The 20,507-nt window shown below is 41.6% G+C and overlaps 2 protein-coding genes and 1 long non-coding RNA gene across 3 annotated transcripts; 2 read left to right on the forward strand and 1 right to left on the reverse strand.

The window, feature by feature from the left end:
- Window positions 1-12,500: 12,500 nt before the first annotated feature.
- LOC136458409 (uncharacterized) lies at window positions 12,501-16,924 on the reverse strand. Its single transcript, XR_010759994.1, has 4 exons — window positions 16,830-16,924; window positions 14,245-14,355; window positions 14,098-14,160; window positions 12,501-13,801 (listed from the first exon to the last, which is right to left on the reverse strand). It is a non-coding gene; the product is annotated as an uncharacterized lncRNA (long non-coding RNA).
- Window positions 16,925-17,479: 555 nt separating this feature from the next.
- LOC136458410 (SKP1-like protein 1) lies at window positions 17,480-18,346 on the forward strand. Its single transcript, XM_066458349.1, has one exon. The coding sequence runs from the start codon at window positions 17,587-17,589 to the stop codon at window positions 18,076-18,078; it is 492 nt and encodes a 163-aa protein (XP_066314446.1). The 5' UTR covers window positions 17,480-17,586; the 3' UTR covers window positions 18,079-18,346.
- Window positions 18,347-18,811: 465 nt separating this feature from the next.
- Window positions 18,812-20,203, forward strand: LOC136460723 (putative disease resistance protein RGA1). The gene has a single exon (XM_066460314.1). It carries the CDS (start codon window positions 18,812-18,814, stop codon window positions 20,201-20,203), a length of 1,392 nt encoding a protein of 463 aa, XP_066316411.1.
- Window positions 20,204-20,507: the final 304 nt, after the last annotated feature.

Raw genomic sequence — 20,507 nt, forward strand, 5'->3', positions numbered from 1 at the left:
TTGACTCATATGATTCCATCTGTGTCGATTAAGGACCATACCGTTGTTGGCGCTTCTGACAAGATTGAACACATGCCTATCACTTAGCTAGCCGGATAACTCATTCTGACCACGAAGCCAAGTAGCTCAACTCAGGTCAGGGTCCCGTTCTATTGTGCGCTCCTTGTGGGGAGCCAGACTGAGCCCAAGGGTAGGCTGGGCTTGAACATCCTGGCATTTGGTGTCCCCGATTGTGCGGCGCGGTACAAACCCACGAAATGTGGACCTGAGTTGTACCAAAGGTGACCTAAGGCAACTAATGATCTGGTCTGCCTGGGTTTGTGTTAGGAATAAATTCCCTGCTGGTTGAAATCAATTTGAATCGCCGTCTCTCCCGGATAGTGAGAAACTTGGCTAGTCCCAACATCGTAGTAACACTGTTATGGAACATGATGGTTCGAATGAATATGGAATTACAATACCTACTATGGTTACTATTGTATGCTATTAAAATGATATACCACATGTTTGGCACAGGATAGTTGCTAATTTAGAGATGGATAGTCATAATTAAACTTGATAATAGAATTATAATTGTATAATTTAGTTAATTGCTTTTATGCAAAATGTTGTCAAGCTACATCCACTTATATAGCCTTGCATGATCCTTGGAGTCATTTTATTTCTGGTTTATGACAGGTAAGTCTAGCTGAGTACCTTCTCGTACTCAGGGTTTTATTTCCCATTGTTGTAGATGGCACTGTGTATCATGGGTATTGCAAGAGTTGCTTCTATCTCACTGTGGATGAGGAGTAAGCCTTGGGCAGGCTTCTTTATTAATCCTTCTACATGCTTTTGTGGACTGTGATTGTATGTTGGCACTGTATTAAATGGTGTTGGAAACTTTACTTTCAAACTTAATTTGCTTCCGCTTTTATCCATTAAACTTGGTTTGTAATAATTTTGTTTCATACTCTAATGATGGAAATATATCTATGAACTTTATGTAATATGTGACATGTATGTTGAATCATGTACGATCTTGGTTGTTGTAAATCGTTTATCAAGACCCGTCGTGGTACTCGACGGACTACCGGGTTTATATGGGTTCAAGTATGACAGTGTGACCGCTTGCGGGCTGCCATTGTACTTGTACTCTTATAAATTAGTCGGTTCTGCGACAGCTGGCATCAGAGCAAGATTCAACAGTTAATTGTCACATGTGTATTTAAAACAAAAGTTTTTGTTTTCCAAAACCTTTTCTAGCAACTGATAGTTATATAAATAGGTATTTGAAATCTAAAGTAGTGCCAGTGATCACTTTCCTTATGCCTAAATTAAGGACTATTAGGTGGCTATTTAAGTACTAACATGGGGCCTCTTTACTTTTGTCGTCCATACGGTGTGCTATTGTATGGATGCCATTCGCTTGAATGGTAATGTATGGATCAAATGCCTCTATGCCAAGGTAAGATGATAAGTGACATGACCGCAAGATGTGAGCGTGCGATCAGGGAGAGTTAGCTTTGGTACGGCTATGTATGCATGCTTGCATGTGTATATGGTGTGTATTTAATTGTGAGTATAAACTATTATCGGGTAGCTTTGATACTGGAAGTTTATGTATGGGTATACATATATGGAAGTATTTAGAATTACATCCTACATATTTAATTACGGGATGGGCTGAAATGAAACTTTTATGCAGGTACACTTACAACGAAACATGTAGCTCGACTAGTTACGCTATATATGAGAGAACATATGTATGCCACCGTATAAGTTGTTAGAAATAATTTTTCCTAAGTTTGTGAGGACGTACGGAACGAGCATGCATCATGATAATTATCATTCAAATAAATTGCATTGTTCCTCCCCTTATAAATTTCTTACTCGGTTATGTAACTCTTATCCATTATGGCCTTATCTCACACAAAATTGTACATGTTAATGGTGCAGATGGCAGCACCAACTGGATGTGAGAATTTTCTGATGGTTTTCAGAATGCCTACCCTACTGTGGAGAGTTTTGCACTTTGCGGGGTACCATGAACCGCCCCTTTATCATTGGAATGAAGAGTACTTGGAGGGATAGCCATGGTACGAGGTGCGGCTAACTATACTAGCCCACACACAACCACCATTCTGGCAGGAGTGGAAGGCAAAATCGGAAGGGAAAACTCCTTGGGAGGCTGCCCAAGTAGTGGCCTTTGAGGTTTTGAGTCAAATCTACCAGCAGCATGGAGATGCACTTACTGGCAGTGCAGCGAGTATGTTTCCTTGGGTGGACCTGTCCACAACAATATGGGAACAATGCAACCAAAATGCATTGATCAGAGATCAGGATGAGCGGGCAAATAGCTCTAGTCCCGCTATGAGTGCCATGTTTATAGTGATGAAGATGTTTTGTGCACGCCAGGACATTAGGGATTTCTAGCAGGAATCATACACCACTTGCATGGACAAACTCATGAGAGCTGAAGCCACACAGCATAAGCTCAAGAAGTGTGTGCGCAAGCAAAAGAAAACCACAAGTAAACCCCGATGGGAATCTGACCAAGCTTATGCTAGCTTTGGGCACTCTCCATGCCCAAATGGAGCAAGTGGATCAACAGAGAGCAGCAGCCCAAGAAGCAAGAGCTAATGATCAAGCATTACTTGCAAGACTACGGGAGCAGTTGGAGGCCGCCCGTGCTAAGGTGTCCATAGCTAGATGCCAGCGAGATGTAGTAGAAAACCATGTCGCTGCAATAAGGATAGAATGGGATAGGCACCGCGACATGAGTAACGCCCTAGGACCATGCCAAAAGGGCTTACGTCAGCAGCTTGCACAGGCTCAACTTCAAGTGATGAACCTTCAGCATGAAGTGTACTATTTGAACAACCAGCTGAACCCAATCCTTGATGGGGAAGAAGATGGTCCAAATATGGAGGAAGATGAGGACGAGGAAGAGGAAGAGGTGGATCCTGAGGAAGGAGATGATCCTATCTCAGACCTCGATAGTGATCATGATGAGGATTAGATAGCATAGTACTTGGTTGAAGTGCTTAATGTATCATCGTTGGTTATGTAACGAACCTGTAGTTTGAATTTGGTGATGGTGAATTGAACTATCATGTAATATTGTTATTTGCATGATTATCGCACGTTTGGTTAAACACTAATGCAAATTCCAGTTGATTTATCAGTGATCATGATTTGAATATTAACGTGCTATGAGTCTGATAAGTGATCAAATTGGTGGTGTCATGTTGCGAGAATGAATTATTATGCCTCTATTTTTATTGTATGAATTTGAGATTGTCTCCAGTAATTTTAGTTTGGCATGATTATAAATTCATCTGCAATCTTTTGACATCAACCAATAATCGCTTATTATTGCAACTTCGTAGATGACTCGCACCCGTGCAGGAGCTAGTAGCAGCCAGGATGGCAATGGCGATGACTTACCACCACCGCCACTGCCGTCTGCTCAAGAGTTCTTTGCCCAATTCTTGGGGAGCCAAAGGACAATGGAGGAAGCTCTACGCCTCATCGCGCAGAACACCGCTTGTGGCCACCCACAGCAACAAGGGCCCGAGCCAATTCAGCACAATACATTCAAGGAATTTTTGGATACAAAGCCTCCTATCTTCAAGGTGGCAGAGGAACCACTATAGGCTGACGAGTGGCTCAACACCATTGAGCAGAAGTTTCGTCTGCTAAGAGTCACCGAGCACCTAAAGGCTGAGTATGCGTCCCACTAGTTGCAGGGATCTGGTGGACACATTTCTTGTCCTCTCTACCTGCTAATGCGCGAGTAACATGTGATCAGTTCAAGTTGGCTTTTTAGGGACATCATATTCCCCTAGGCCTAATGCGCATGAAAGCGGCCGAATTTATGAGGCTCACACAGGGGAGAAAGACCCTCACAGAATATATGCACGCATTCAACATCCTATCCAGGTATGCTCCAGGTTTTGTGGATACCGAGGAGAAAAAGATAGAGAGCTTCAAGCGGGGTCTGGGCACCAAACTAATGAAGACCATGGCCAATTCCAAGTGCACCACTTACAATGAGTTTATTAGTGATGCTTTGACCCAGGAAAAACCACAATAACATGCATGTAGCTGCTAAGGGTCGTAAGAGGGCATTCAGGGCAGGTGCCTCCAGGATCTTCACAGTCCAAAGCTCCTATAATAGCTAGGCCACAGTTTCGTCCACCTGCACCCAAGTTTAGGCCTCCACCACCAAAAGCTAAGAACAGCAGGCCTCAAAAAGCAGTTTCGTAAGGCATTCACTATTGCCTTACCCAAAGGAAATGGCAGTCAGGGAAGCTCCATAGGACCTAGGAGTAATCAACCCTGTTTCAACTGCAATCAAGTGGGGCATTGGGCCAAAGAATGCCCCCACCCAAAGAAGAATGGCAACCAAAATTAGAACAATCAGAGGTAGGCAAACTCAAGGGCACGTCCTAGATATGTGCATTATACCACAAGTTGAGGAAGTGCCCGCAGGAGAAGTTGTCATGGCTGGTATGTTTCTTGTCAACAAGCATCCTGCTATTGTTTTATTTGATTTCGGGAGCTTCTCATTCATTTATGAGTCAAGCATTTGCATCTAGACATGATCAGAAAATAATTGAAGTAAGCAAGGGTGGTTATAATATAAGTTCAGTGGGGGCTACTATTTCTACAAATAAGATAGTAAAAAATGTGCTCATCTCTATCCAAGGGAGGGAGTACATAATAGATTTGATAATATTGCCCGGGTTAACAATAAGTACAATCTTAGGCATGAATTGGATGAAGGATCATGGTGTCCTCATTGACACTAGCACTCGTACTGTTATGTTGAGAGAACCCAAGGGAGGGAATGCTTTCCTAGTACCACTCTCCTGAAATTTTGAACTCCAACATTTAGCTTGTGCTATCCAAACCACTACCCTTTGTGATATCCCCGTGGTTTGTGAGTTTCCGGATGTATTTCCAAAGGAGTTACTAGGTTTACCACCTGATAGGGATGTGGAATTTAAGATTGAGTTAGTGCTAGGTATGGCACCTATCTCAAGAAGGCCATATAGAATGTCACCGAATGAGTTAGCATAACTTAAGATTCAGTTACAGGATTTGTTGGACAAGGGTCTTATTCAACCTAGTTCATCTCCATGGGGTTGTCCAGCATTGTTTGTGAAAAAGAAGGACAAGTCACTGAGAATGTGTGTAGATTACAGACCACTAAATGTTGTGACCATCAAGAACAAGTACCCGTTGCCTCGCATCGACATCTTGTTCGATCAGTTGGCAAAGGCAAAGGTATTCTCCAAGATGGACTTGAGATCAGGACTATCATCAGATAAAGATCAGGCCAGAGGACATACCTAAAACTGCTTTCTCTACTAGGTATGGCTTATATGAGTATTTGGTTATGTCTTTTGGACTAACAAATGCTCCTGCCTACTTCATGTACCTGATGAATTTGGTATTCATACCCGAGCTTGACAAGTTTGTGGTCGTGTTTATCGATGATATATTGATTTATTCAAAAAACGAAGCAGATCATATAGAACATCTGAGAATTGTTCTATCCAGATTGAGGGAGCATAAGCTATATGCAAAATTTAGCAAGTGCGAATTTTGGTTGAGCAAAGTACCTTTCTTAGGTCATATCTTATCAAGAGATGGAATCTCTGTAGACCCATCAAAAGTATAGGAGGTCATGGATTGGAAGGCCCCGACTTTGGTTCATGAAGTTCAGAATTTTCTAGGGTTAGTAGGATATTATCGTCGTTTCATTCTAGATGTCTCAAAGATAGCTAAGCCCATGACTAGGCTACTTCAGAAAGATGAAAAGTTCAATTGGACACCTAGAATGTGAAGCAGCTTTTCACACCCTCAAAATTCTGTTAACTACAGCGCCTGTCTTAGCACAACCCGACATTAAGAAGTCTTTCGATGTATTTTGTGATGCATCAGGAATAGGTTTGGGGTGTGTGCTTATGCAAGAAGGAAGAGTTATTGCATATGCTTCTCAGCAGTTGAGAAAACATGAAGTCAACTACCCTACACATGATTTGGAACTCGCAGCAGTTGTTCATGCATTAAAGATATGGAGACATTACTTGTTGGGCAATGTATGTCATATATACACTGACCACAAAAGTCTCAAGTATATCTTTACCCAACCAGAGCTGAACATGAGACAGCGAAGATGGCTAGAACTGATTAAGGACTACAATTTGGAAGTGCATTACCATCCAGGAAAAAGCCAATGTGGTAGCCGATGCACTCTGTCAGAAATCTCATTGTAACGTTGTGGAAGCATTGTTAGAAGATGGCTTCAATTTGTTACATCCTGTTGTACGACACAATATCACGATCAGTTGTTCACTTGAGAGCAAAATCATAGAACTACAGCAGACAGATGTAGGTATAAGTCACATCAAGAGAAAAATGCAAGAGCAAGAAACCAAGCATTTCAGATTAGACGAAAAGGGTGTACTATGGTTTGAGGACCAACTTATGGTACCAAAAGACCATGAGCTTAGAAACCAAATTTTAGATGAAGCTCATTCGTCCAAATTGTCTATCCATCCGGGTAGTAGCAAAATGTACCAAGATTTGAAAACCCGTTTTGGTGACTAAGATGAAGAAAGAGATCGTAGCCTATGTCGCTAGGTGTGACAACTACAGCAGAGTAAAAGTTGTTCATATGAAATCTGCCGGATTACTCTAGCCATTGCCTGTTCCAGGTTGGAAATGGGAAGAAATCAGTATGGACTTTATCATAGGCCTTCTAATGACACCGCAAGGTCACGATTCTATATGGGTCATTGTAGATCGTCTCACCAAGTCAGCACATTTTATACCCAGTGAACACAAGGTATATAGTTGGGAAATACGCTAAGCTATATGTCTCTCACATTGTGAGGTTGTATGGAGTACCCAGGACCATAATCTTAGATCAAGGACCATAGTTTATAGCTCGTTTCTGGGAACACTTACACCGGGCTTTGGGAACTAAGCTAATCATAAGTTCGACATACCATCCACAGACTTTCAGACAGATAGAGCGAGTGAACCAAATCTTAAAAGATTTGCTAAGAGCTTGCGTTATATCTACCAAGGGTTTGTGGGAGAAATGGTTACCTTTAGCTGAGTTCTCCTACAACAACAGTTATCAAGCAAGCATCAAGATGGCTCCGTTTGAAGCCTTGTATGGCAGAAAATGTAGAACTCCATTGAAATGGATTGAGCCCGATGAAAGGAGATACTTTGGTATTGACTTTGTCAATGAAGCTGAAGGGCAAGTGCGTATTATCCAACAGCATATGAAGGCAGCTCAATCGAGACAAAAGAGTTATGCTAATAAAAGAAGAAGACCACTGACTTTTGAAGTAGGTGACTATGTATACTTGAAAGTATCACCCATGAAAGGGGTGAAGAGATTTGGAATGAAAAAGAAGCTTGTGCCTAGATATGTAGGGCCATACCAGATTATGGAACGGAAAGGAAATGTTGCTTATAGGTTACAACTTCCACTAGAGATGAGTGCAATATTTCATGTCTTCCATGTTTCTCAGTTGAAGAAATGTCTTCGTGTACCTGAAGAAGCTATTGCACCCACTAACCTGAAGCTTCAATCGGATTTGACCTATGAAGAAAAGTCAATCTGAGTGTTAGAAGAGATGGAAAACGTAACACGAAGTAAGATCATTAAGTTCTATAAGGTGGTGTGGAACAATCACAGTGAACAAGATGCTACGTGGGAACGAGAGGATTATTTACGAGATGTTTATCCCGCCTTTTTTCTAAGAATAGTAGGTCTTGCAAATCTCGGGACGAGATTTTTATAAGGGGGAGGGGCTATAACACCTTAGGTGTTAGCCTTGCATAAATTGACTTGCATTGCATGAGCATGAGCATCAAGCATTCATATTTAAGCTTTTACAATTAAAACATGTGTTTGAAACATTTGCAACATTGCTTGTTATTTCATGTTTCCATGTGTATATGCATATGATCATGAGTGAATACATGTAAATGGTTTATGTGAGTCACTAAAACACATTAGCTACACTTAGGTTAACAAATGGAACATTGTTCATGAAAGTCACCTTTCATGATCAAGCACTTAAGTGATGTTATATGTGTTGACCTGGTAGCCCTATGTGTGACCAATGCATGAAATGAGTGTGTAACCTTACAAATAGCTTAAACATGTTTAGAAGATCATGATGAACAACTTTGGTATTCATGATTAGGGGTAAATTGGTCACTAAGTCAAAGTTTAAGTGTATACCATCATTTGAATGTAGCATGTTTGACCAAGTTTGAACTATGTGCTAGAGACCTTGCATGGAGGTGGTCACTAAAACAAAGTTGTAGTATTTGGCAAGAGGAACAACTTTTATTTTTGGGGCATTGACTGGTTTAGCTCCTAACATGCTTGAATTAGGCTCACAAGAATCACCAAATCCTTATTTTTAGCACTTGGCAAAAAAAATTCTAAGTTTTTAACCGTGACAGTACTGATAGCCCGACTTTGGGATGACATAACTTGAAATTGGTTGAGATTTAGGGCTTGAGTTCTAAACAAGATTTGGAGCTGGTATGTAGGGCTACGACTTTGGTATAGATTGTGTGTGCTAATTCATCACGGATTCGAAGATAGAGCATCACGAAATCATGCTGTCAGGCGTTGATCGGGCACTGACGAACTGAATCGCCCATTCTTTCGGTGGCCGACCTGATGCCAGAACAGGGTTGCCGCATGGAGCCAGACGCGAACCGCGCGTTCGTCGGCGCCCTGCCCAGCGCGGCCACGGCGGGCCAAAGCGCACTACAACAAGCCCCACGCTCGCCCGCACTGCCCCAGCGCTCTCCATTTTGTTTTTGGTCTCCTCCTTTGCCTCAGCGCAGCCACCGCAGCAGCCACCATCGCCACTGCCTGTCGTAGCTGCTCCGCCTGAGCTCGCCAGCGCTCACCACTGCCCCATTCTCCAATCGGCCACGCTCGTAGCTCCGCCTCACCCTTCTCTACCGTTTCCACCTTGCAGTGCCCTCATTCGTGCCCTAGGTGAGCCGCTTTTTGCTTTGCGCCATCATGGGTACGCCCTTGCCGGAGTGCCGCCATGGCCGCTGCCATGGCTGTGCTTCGTCGGAGCATCTCCAACCACCTAAGTCGCCTAGATAGAGTCCCCTGGTCACCGTGATGCTGTTGCGCGCTTCGTCGGGCTTCGCCATGGCTGGTGATGGCCGGCACACCACAGAGCAGCACCACCATGGCCTACGACGAGCCTGCTCTGCCGCACCTGCACGACCACCACCTAGACCATTCCGACGCGGTTTGCTTAGTAGATCAGTGTTGGTGCCCTTGGCTTCGCCAAAAAGTTCGCCGGCGACGAGCCGTGGCCAACCCGCGTCGAAGCAGCACCGCTGCCCTGCTGTTTTTCATTAACGCGTGGGTCCGACTAACCAGTGGGTCCCCGTTGTCAGTGACACTAGTACTGAAGCTAGTGCATTTATTTCCTGTTTTATGTGCATCTTTGAAAATAGATATGTTGAGCTGTGTAGATCCAAAAATTGTGAACCAAATTTTGTAGTGTTCCTTAAGAAGTGTAGTATTTATGAAAAATATGATACTAGCATTTGTAGTAGAATTTCTAGAAGATTTAAAATGAAACTTGAAATGTGTTTCTAAATGTATGTAAATTTGTTTATTTTATATCTAGAGTTTCTGTGCTCCAAAAATTATGAACTTTTTGTGGTGAGCTGTTTTTGACAAGTATAAGCTCTTGTAAAAAATTGAGGGTCAGTGCATGTATGGATTTGTAGTTATAGGTTTTCCTTGTATAATTAGGTGATCCTTGTATGAATTTTTATAAATTATTTATGACTCCAATATTCATGAAATTGGTTGGAGGTTGTCCTAATACCATATGGATGCTAAGAAAAATATAAAATCTGTTGCTTGACACTTTTCACTAGGGTTTTCTATTTATGCTATTTTAAGCCTTTCTAATTTGTCATTTTTGTATAGGATGTTTTTCTTGGTAAAATGGCATGAAACTTTTACAGTAGTTTATTGGTAGCATTAGTAAGGTACTGTAAATTTTTGAGAATTTATGATGCACATTTGGTATATGTTTAGTATTTACCCTAATTATTTAATTAAAATAAGAAAGGCATTGAAATAATTAGATTGTGATTAAGCATGATGTTTTCTATGGTTCTTATGATGCATAGTAACTAGTTGAGGTCAATGGTAAAGTTTAGAAGCCATTGGTTGTATACAAATAACTAATTATCGCTTTATCATTCAAATACAGGACTGCATGTATAGTTTTGATCCCATGGATGATTTCATATAGATAATGGTCTATACTATAAAACTTGTTAATAAGAAAGTTGTAGATAACTTGCTAATCTACCTGGTGTTAAATTTTCACAGTCATAGGACTTAGGGTTTTCGAGTTCTAGCTTTTGCAAGTTGCTGTCCGAAAGGTTTACTTTTTGAACAGATTTGATTGAGTGATTTGTTTTCCCAATTTACCTCTTGAATCATAGTGAGATTATTAAAGGAAAGTTGTCGATAATTTTATAAACTTTCCAGAAAGTCCAAGATCACAGCATTCGGATAAGTAGAACTTTAGTTATGAGTAAAATGAGTAGCTGATGTTTTGTGATATATTAGATGCATTGTTGAAGCAGTTAATTAAATAATCAAGAAGAGATATGCACATGCTCAGTAGAACATGATGCACTTGTTATTACTTCAGCACCATGATGTTAAGAATATGTACAAGAACGCATTCATCATGTATCATCATATTATACTTGTCGGCATGTATGCATTCACAATATCTTATGCCATACTCATGCATCTAGGATCGACAGAGGAGATAACAATGCTGGAGTTCAACGAAGGAGAGGAAGGGGACTAGCAGAAGATTCCTCATGCCGCAGCTCCCAAAGAAGAGGACCAGAACCCAGAAGAGCTTCCGGAGTGCCCTGATCACCGCCCCACTTCCTTTCTAAAAGGCAAGCCCCGGAGCATTCTAAGTCTCCTAGTATTTTACAAAATATTACTCAAATCCTTATGATTGATGCATTAGGTTATAAGAGTTGCTTGGAACCACTTGAGGCATATAAATTCCTTGTCCAGATATATACACCTTTAACCCTATGTGGGTCTAGGATCGAATTTATGCTTAGCCATGCTTAGGCCGGTAGAAGTCAGGTGATTTCCTGTCACCTGTGAGATATAGGTGGATACCGAAGCACGGTTGGCTATATTTGCTATCGTGGAAAAGAGCCATGGGGTAAAAGTAAATCAAGGCCAGGGTGGAGTCTATGGTAGGTTGACTCATGTGATTCTGTCTGTGCCAATTAAGGACCATAGCATTGTTGGCGCTTCTGACAAGATTGAACGCATGCCTATCACTTAGCTGGCCGGATAACTCAGTTCCGACTACGAAGCCGAGTAGCTCAACTCAGGCCGGGTTCCGTTCTGTTGTGCGCTCCTTGTGGGGAGCCAGACTGAGCCCAAGGGCAGGCTGGGCCTCAATGTCCTAGCATTTGGTGTCTCCGATTGTGCGGCACGGTACAAACCCACGAAATGTGGACCTGAGTTATTCCAAATGTGACCTAAGGCGACTAATGATCTGGTCTTCTGGGTTTGTGTTAGGAATAAATTCCCAGCTGATTGAAATCGATTCGAATCGCTGTCTCTCCTGGATAGTGAGAAACTTGGCTAGTCCCAACATCGTAGTAACTATGTTATGGAACATGATGGTTCGAATGAACATGGAATTACAATACCTGCTATGGTTACTATTGTATGCTATTAAAATGATATACCACATGTTTGGCACAGGATAGTTGCTAATTTAGAGATGGATAGTCATAATTAAACTTGATAACAGAATTATAATTGTATAATTTAGTTAATTGCTTTTTATGCAAAATATTGTCAAGCTACATCCACTTATACAGCCTTGCATGATCCTTGGAGTCATTTTATTTCTGGTTTATTACGGTTAAGTCTAGTTGAGTACCTTCTCGTACTCAAGGTTTTATTTCCCATTGTTGCAGATGGCACTGTGTATCATGGGTATTGCAAGAGTTGCTTCTATCCCGCTGTGGATGAGGAGTAAGCCTTGGGCAGGCTTCTTAATTAATCCTTCTACATGCTTTTGTGGACTGTGATCGTATGTTGGCACTGTATTAAACGGTGTTGGAAACTTTACTTTCAAACTTAATTTGCTTCCGCTTTTATCCATTAAACTTGGTTTGTAATAATTTTGTTTCACACTCTGATGATGGAAATGTATTTGTGAACTTTATGTAATATGTGACATGTATGTTGAATCATGTACGATCTTGGTTGTTGTAAATCGTTTATCGAGACCCGTCGTGGTACTCGACGGACTACCGGGTTTATATGGGTTCAAGTATGACAGTGCGACCGCTTGCGGGCTGCCATTGTACTTGTACTCTTATAAATTGATCGGTTCTGCGACATTCTCTGAAAGGATAAATAGCAACCAGTTAGAGACTTTTGCATAGGATTATTGAACAAAAATATTTAACAGGTAGATGAGCTTGTTCAACCATCATAGCCCCTTAGCAGGTGAGGGGAAATCATATTTGTAATTTTGATTTAGGCATATCTATCTAAAGCAGATTGTAAGACACAAGTTGTGCAAAATGGAGCAGATAGTACTGCATACATATCATTTTTTCCATAATTGATATTAAACAGGAGAATTTGTGAGAGCCTTTTATTGTAGTCTGCAGGTACAAAACGTTAACTGTTGAGTGCATACGACAAAACAAATAATATCCAAAAACCTGGTTTAAAGTAACTTGTTGCGTTATTGACAACTTGACAGCTGCATTCAAATTATGTTGCTTACAATCAATGCCAACATTAAGAGTTAACTAGGATAACAGCCTTCCTGTTTGAGACAATGTTTCTGAGCTAGCATGCTGAAACCCAGATGAATGGCCTAGTTTCATCCACAAAGCAACCACATAGGGATATATATATTGCCAGTTTACTCCACTAAGCCTCGTACAGAATATATGTGTGCCCCCTCCAGTCCAATATATATGACATCCAAAAGTGAAAGATGAAATATCTTGGTGCTCCTTAGTGGTATCTACTGCATGAAAGGACAGGTTGACACTTAACCTGACATGTGGAGATCTAAGTTGAGCTAACACTGTGCCAGAAGATAGCTAAGATAACAATGTTGCGTTCTACAGTTCTGCATTATAGTACTATATGAATGAAACAGAAATAGTTGCATGGCCACTACTAGACTAGCAGAAAGATAGTGACATACTGGTCATAAAAATATTTTTTTTCGAATGTGTTGTAGCACTTTCTTCTTTGAAACTGCATGTAAGATAGACAATTTATATGGACTAACAGAATTACATTTTAAAAAAAAACACAGGGAGCAAGGTTGACAGATGTACTAAGGAAAAATCTGTCGCCAAGAACAACGAATTATCAATCTTCAAACTCAAATACCATACAGGTACAGGTGATAATTTTTTTTGAATAATTATGAGAAAGAACTTCTACTACAACTAATATCTCCTTATTAAACATTTTTGCAGGAAGAATATGCACCTGGATTGTCAAATAGCTCACAGAAACAACAAAAGCAAAGCTTCACTGAAATTGAGAAGTACATGCTCCTGGTACACAAAGTAGCTCAATACAAAAATGGACTTTTATATGCATCTCTTTTTTTTTTGACAAATTGACTTACAAGCACATAATGTTGCACAAATACAGGACTTTTTAGGCAGCCTTACTGGACTTCTCCTACATGACACAATAGAGAATGAGGTATGTGAAAAAAGTTTGTCATCTATTTGGAAAAAATAACTTTAAGAAATACATAAGTATAAAAATATATTTCCATAAACTGATATGTATGAACAAAATTTACAGAACTCAATGTACATTACATCTAGTAGAATTGAAGATACTGAAAGTACATCATTTGACATAGTGGTAATTTTAGTCATCATCACCATTACTAACAAAAAAGATATGACCTTCAGCCAAAATTGAAAATCTAAGTAGATATATGAATTGAAAAAGCAAAACAAACATACCTTCTCCTTACAAAAGTTAATAAACTTTTGCATCATTTTCAAATGAGCAGACATCAAAACAACCTAAAAATAAATAATACGAACAAAATAACAATAAGAATTAACATAAAAATATGAAAACAGACTAACTACAAACGATACACTTACACTCTCATCATCTTGAAAATCTTCAAACCTAAAAAAGTTGTTATGCTGCCCTACTTGAACAGAAAATGAATTACCACCATGGTCCGTAGGGTTCTTCCTTTTCGTAACCATCTGATCAGGAAAAAAATTTAGAAAAATGTGAATAAATTAGTGACGCTAAAATAAGGATAATAAGGTCAGTAGTACTACTCAAACAAACATGGCTCACGGGGGTCACAAATCAGTGATTACTAGCATGAACCATAAACTACTACTGCAGGAGAAATGAAAAACTTAAACAGCCACAAACAATTAATGAAAGACAATGCAGCTGGGCAGTGTCTACTGGTTAGGTTGCTGCTAAACAGAGCATTAGAAAAAATGCCAACCTAATAAACTTAATGCATAGGGAATAAATAAAACAACAGAGTGCAAAACTGCTGCTAAAAAAACTCAAAAACCTAAAACTGAAAAACAATGGGTTCAGTACCTAAAACAAAACACTACAGATCCACTTGAACCAAAGACGGACAGAGAACACACTTTTAATGTAATGATGTTCCACTATGTAGCAAAACAACCTTTACAGACAACCTGACAGCTTAAATAAAAAGTTCAGTCTAATGCTGAGGAAAATGCTTCATTATATTCTGGCAAAGCGTATGAGTAGGATGCTCTTAGATGTAGACAAAAAAACAATTTAGGTACCAAAATCATTCCTCGACAACTATATAAGTACAAAAAACGACAAGAGATTTATCTTCACAAAATCCCCTTCACAAAATCCTTGATTTTTCTCTATCTAGTTGGGAGTTGTAGATCCACCAGGCTGTTCGACCTACAACTTTGCTTCAGTAAAATGAAATGCAAAATCAAGTACCACTTATACTGTTCTAGGTTTCTTCCTTGACTCCAACCAAACTCCATCTATTGAACTGGAATCTACGCCTAGAAATCCAAGCTAGCCTCTGAAAGAACATTGTCGCAACAAGAAGAACAAGCGACTCCAGCACTGACTTAGCATCTAACAGCCACAAAATTTACGAAAAACATTAGCAAGGAAAGGCAGGACACGCGAATCCAACAGCAAAGAGGCAAGTAGAACTGAAAATAAATTCTACAACACTATAACTGAAACTAAAAAAAACTAAATACACAATTAATACTGAACCTGAAACTAAGACTAGATACTCCGAAGCTTGAACAGTAACTGAAAACTAATAAATGAACTCAAGTGATAAATAAATTGAAACTAGTTGTTTGGGAGTTAGCCGGTGCAGTAGAAGCCACACACTGAAAACAAAAGATAGGGGAGGACATTTGCAACTAGTTACCAAATCTCTAGGCCTAATTGTTGGACAGAGTGGGAAACCAAAGTACTAAGGATAATGACAAATAGATGTAGTCAGAGACTAGTGCTCATTCGGTGAAACATGGAAACAGAGCAAAAAACGGACTAAAAGTCATCAACAATGAAAAGCGTAATTCCAATTTCCATCAACCACTAAGCTGACGAGTCAATGGACTGATTGAAGGCTGGCCACTTGAGAATCCGGAGAATAAGTTTGGAAATGTCTGGACTGAAGAAAATAGGTGTCTGACAGTGAAGACCACTTTACCAACAAGTCCTAAGTGAAAAAACAGAGATGGGATCAGCCAACTTAGGTAAACACATACCATAACTAGAAAATAATAGATACTTTCTACAATCTGAAAGTTGCAACACTTAATCAGACTCTTTTTTTTCTCCATTAGAGACTGAATTCTAAAAGTAATCTGCAATCTAAAGATACACTCTACATATATTACTAAGACTAAAAATTAGATTGAGAGAAACTCAGAAATTACAAGTCACGATACATGCATTTTATGCAGCCCTGCACAAAGCATGGAGCCTACATGCACTGCACTGGAACTTGTGACGCCAAATAGAGACTAATAGGAACATTTAAACATAGGAACATTTTAACCAAAAAATCATAAAAAATACAGTACATAATATCTGAAACACTGAACATTGAAGGAGAACTAAACTCAAAATATACAATCACATATACTGAAATGTCTGAATCAATACTGACAAACAATTCGGCTCAATCGGCATATGAACAGATAGATATAATCATACAACAGCAGAGCAGGTGCTACCTAGGTACTAGCAGGTATTGGAATCGACATCCATACCATACATATGGCGAGCAAACAAGGAACAGTAGTAGCTAAACTAATAAGCTTCTAATTGGAGATGGCGTACACATCGTACATGATGCCTGGGATGTAAGCGAGGAAGATGAGGAGGAGGCAGATCCAGAACCCGTGCCCGCACCCAAACAATGGCATCAGAGGGAAGGGGATCTCGGAACCTGAACTTGAGCCCTGGCTTCCACTGCAGGTACCGCCGGTTCCACCTCTCACCAACCCTGCTGGGTCCATTACTATGCGGCGACCTCGGCAGCGGAACTGAAACAGCCCTATTCGACGCCCACCATGCCCACCGAGGCTTATAAGAGTCGGAGTCCATGATTCATGGTGGAGGGGCTGCGGAAGGAGAGATTTGGGGGAGACAGATGCAATAGAGGAGGAGGGAGGGAGAGAAGAAGACTCACCTGCGGACGGATGAGGGGCGGACGAGGTCGCCTCTCCGAGAGCGTCGGAGGGGAGGGATGGAGCGGCGAGGTCGCCTCTCCTACCAGGAGAGCGTCGGAGGGGAGGGGCGGAGCGGCAAGGTCGCGGACAAGACAATGGGGAAATGGGAAATCAGACAGGCGCGACTCCCAAAAATTAAACAGTGGCGCCGACATCCAGACCCTACATGACCGAGACACAAAAGCAACCAGCACAGATCGGGCGTTCCATTCTTCATCCTACAGCCACAAAATTCATGTGCCAACAAACCAAGAAACACACATGTGTCCTATAGCATTCCTGTCCTAGAAAGGAAAAAATACGTTTTTTTTTTTGCTCTTTTCAGGCGTCCAATGCAACCTAGTTATGTTATTACTTTTATCTCAACCTAGTTATGTTATTGCCAAGTTCTTTAATGTTTTCTTCAAGTCAAATTGCTCAAAACCTCTGCTTTTATTTGTACGTAATCACCTTCTTTGGTGGTGCCATCAAACTAAATACAGGGTGGCAAGGGTAAAGGAATAGGAGTCCTGATCCGCTTGGAATTTGGATATGGGAGTTGTAGCATCGGACGGCTCCTGGGCTTTATAAGCAAGGAGAGGCTGTGAGGGCAGGGGAAAAGTCACGGCCTTCCATCGACTCGTTTTTCTCATCAATCATCCTGCCGCGTGCCGCAGTTAGCTAGGGTTTCGTTTCGTCGCATCCGCATCAGCTATTCAGCTTTGGATCGATCGATCGATGGCGTCTTCCGACGCTGAGAAGACGAAGATGATTACGTTGAGGAGCTCTGACTCCGAGGAGTTCGAGGTGGAGGAGGCGGTGGCGATGGAGTCGCAGACCATCCGCCACATGATCGAGGACGACTGCGCCGACAACGGCATCCCGCTCCCCAACGTCAACTCCAAGATTCTCGCCAAGGTCATCGAGTACTGCAACAAGCACGTCCACAGCGCCGCCGTGGACACCACCAATGCCTCCGGGGGCGGCGAGGACCTCAAGAGCTGGGACGCGGAGTTCGTCAAGGTCGACCAGGCTACGCTCTTCGACCTCATCCTGGCTGCCAACTATCTTAACATCAAGGGATTGCTGGACCTGACCTGCCAGACGGTGGCTGACATGATGAAGGGCAAGACTCCCGAGGAAATCCGCGAGATATTCAACATCAAGAACGACTTCACCAAAGAGGAGGAGGATGAGATCCGCAGGGAGAACCAGTGGGCCTTCGAGTGATCGCGCTCTACAATGCTACTAGTGCAAGTCTATCTACCTACTAAATACATGGTCGTAATAGTTGTATGCCTTTTGGAGTGGTTACTGTTTGGATTGGATGGATGTTAAACTGAGTGCTAGTTTATGAGAGAGAGAGATTAAAGAATGTGTCCTAAATGAGATTGTTAAATGTCAATTAGTCATAGTCATAGCACTTTATTGAATCAAGAAATAAAATGCTTCCTCTTTATTGTATTATTGCTAGTCAATGCCGCCATTGAATGTTGGGCGTTTGCTAGTCAATGCCGCCATTGAATGTTGGGCGTTTGAATGTTAAACCTCCTTTATTGTCGTAGCATTACTGTTGAATCAACTAGTACAGTACGTGGTCCCTTGTGGTGCGGTGGTAATCTTCAACGCCGAAATACATGAACTAGTAGATTATACATAGTTCAAGAAGGGCTGCTTTCATGAGAGAGAGATCAAGGAATGTGTCTTAAATGTGATTGTCAATTAGTCTTAGTCATAGTCATAGCACTTTGTTGAATCAAGAAATAGAATGCTAGTCAATGCCGCCATTGAATGTTGGGCGTTTGCTAGCCATGAGCTGGGCTCTTATTTAACTACCACCACGCACAATCTAAAAATCACATACAAACATACATAGTCACATAGAAACAATACCAAACATACCAGCTCAACTAGTACCAGGTTTTGCTCTCTTCATTGCCTTATTATCAGAATATATATGGCTATGGATATAGTGTTATCGGTGTTGGCAAGTGAGATTGTAAGCCGTTCAATCTCCTCAGTTATTGCTAAGTACCATAAGCAGAGCTCTATGGATAAGCTTGCAAGGCTGGAGCAGGTGCTCCTTAGAGCGCACACCATTGTTGAGGAAGCTGAGGGCAAGCAAATCTCCAACCAGGGAATGATCCTGCAACTGAGGCAGCTCAGGAAGAACATGTACAGAGGCTATTATGTTCTTGACACCTACAAGAGGCATGGTGCTGCGGTGAGGCAACCCTTAAACTTCAACAAATTCCGGGTTGTATTTGAGAATCTAGAAGATAGCATCAATAATATGAAAGAATTTGTTATGTTTTTAATGGATTGCCCTCGTATTTTTCGGAAACCATATAGTACATATTTGTTCATGGAGAGGTGCATGTTTGGTCGGCATGCAGAGAAAGAACACATCATTAACTTCTTGCTGCAGACTAGTGATTCGTCTCTGAGTGTTCTTCCCATCGTTGGACCTCCAGAGATCGGGAAACGCACATTGGTTGAGCATGTCTGCAAGGAGGAGAGGGTCCGCAAACAGTTCTCTCAAATTGTTCACATCAATAGTAATGGGATGAACCAGCTTGTAACTGACGCTCAAAGTAGCAGTGAACATGGAGAAGAGTTTTCCAGTGCAAGGCCCTTGATTGTTGTTGACCTTGGTCACGACGGCGACGATGCGACATGGAGAAGAGTTCGCTCCTTGATTTGCCACACATATGGTGACAAAAGCAGAGTTTTACTGATCAGCACAGCGGAGGGAGTCTCACTCTCAAGGTTGGGGACGACACAAGCGTTAAGGATGAAGAAGCTTCACCGAGATGAATACTGGTACTACTTCAAGACTATTGCATTTGGAAGTGCAAACCCAGATGACCACCACCAACTGCTACCATCTATAGCCAAGAAGATTGTTACACACATCGATGGTTCTTTTATAGCTGCAAATGTAATTGCAAGGCTACTACAAGCTGATCTCAGTGAAGCTTTCTGGCGCTATGTGTCGGAATATGTCAAGAAAACAACACAGTACCGCCACCATGTGCATGGTGGATGTGCTCAGTACCGTATTAGAGAAGGTCGTCCGTTCTATTTGGGTAATCCTGTTTATGGCCCCCTCCTCCTGTGCTATCAATGCCATGAAACTGCTGGGCCTCTTATGGAGAGTGAGCTTCCCAAAATAAAGGGAGCAGACCTAATTACCAGGGGCAGTACTATCCCTAGAGAAGGGAAACTTGAGGTGCTGCGATGGCAATCTACAATACCCCCTTATCGCAGCTACATTGCGAGCTGTGAGGTTCAGGATCCTCAGCTGGTCATGATGCCTAGGGAGAAACATCTGAAGAGAAAAAGGCACGTATAGAAGTCGGCTCTTTAGATGTTAAAAAAAATCAGATTTCTAGAAAGGAAAGAAGCACGTTTTTTTTGCTCTTTCATCAGGCGTCCAACCTTGTTATGCTCTTGCAACACTGTTTGTTCCTTATTATTTCTTCCTACTATATTGCTAAGGGCGTGGCTAGCGCCGGACATCCAGACGCCCACGCCATTGCCCCCGTCTCACGTTCCGCGCCTGCCTACCCATGTCTTGCCTGCTGCGCCCGCCCGCCCGCAAGCATGTGGGGCCCACCAGCGCCAATGGGGACCGCCTCCATCGTCCTGCGCCTGAC

The sequence above is a fragment of the Miscanthus floridulus genome, chromosome 6 (genome assembly GCF_019320115.1).
Source record: "Miscanthus floridulus cultivar M001 chromosome 6, ASM1932011v1, whole genome shotgun sequence".
In the NCBI taxonomy this organism is placed as follows: Eukaryota; Viridiplantae; Streptophyta; class Magnoliopsida; order Poales; family Poaceae; genus Miscanthus; species Miscanthus floridulus.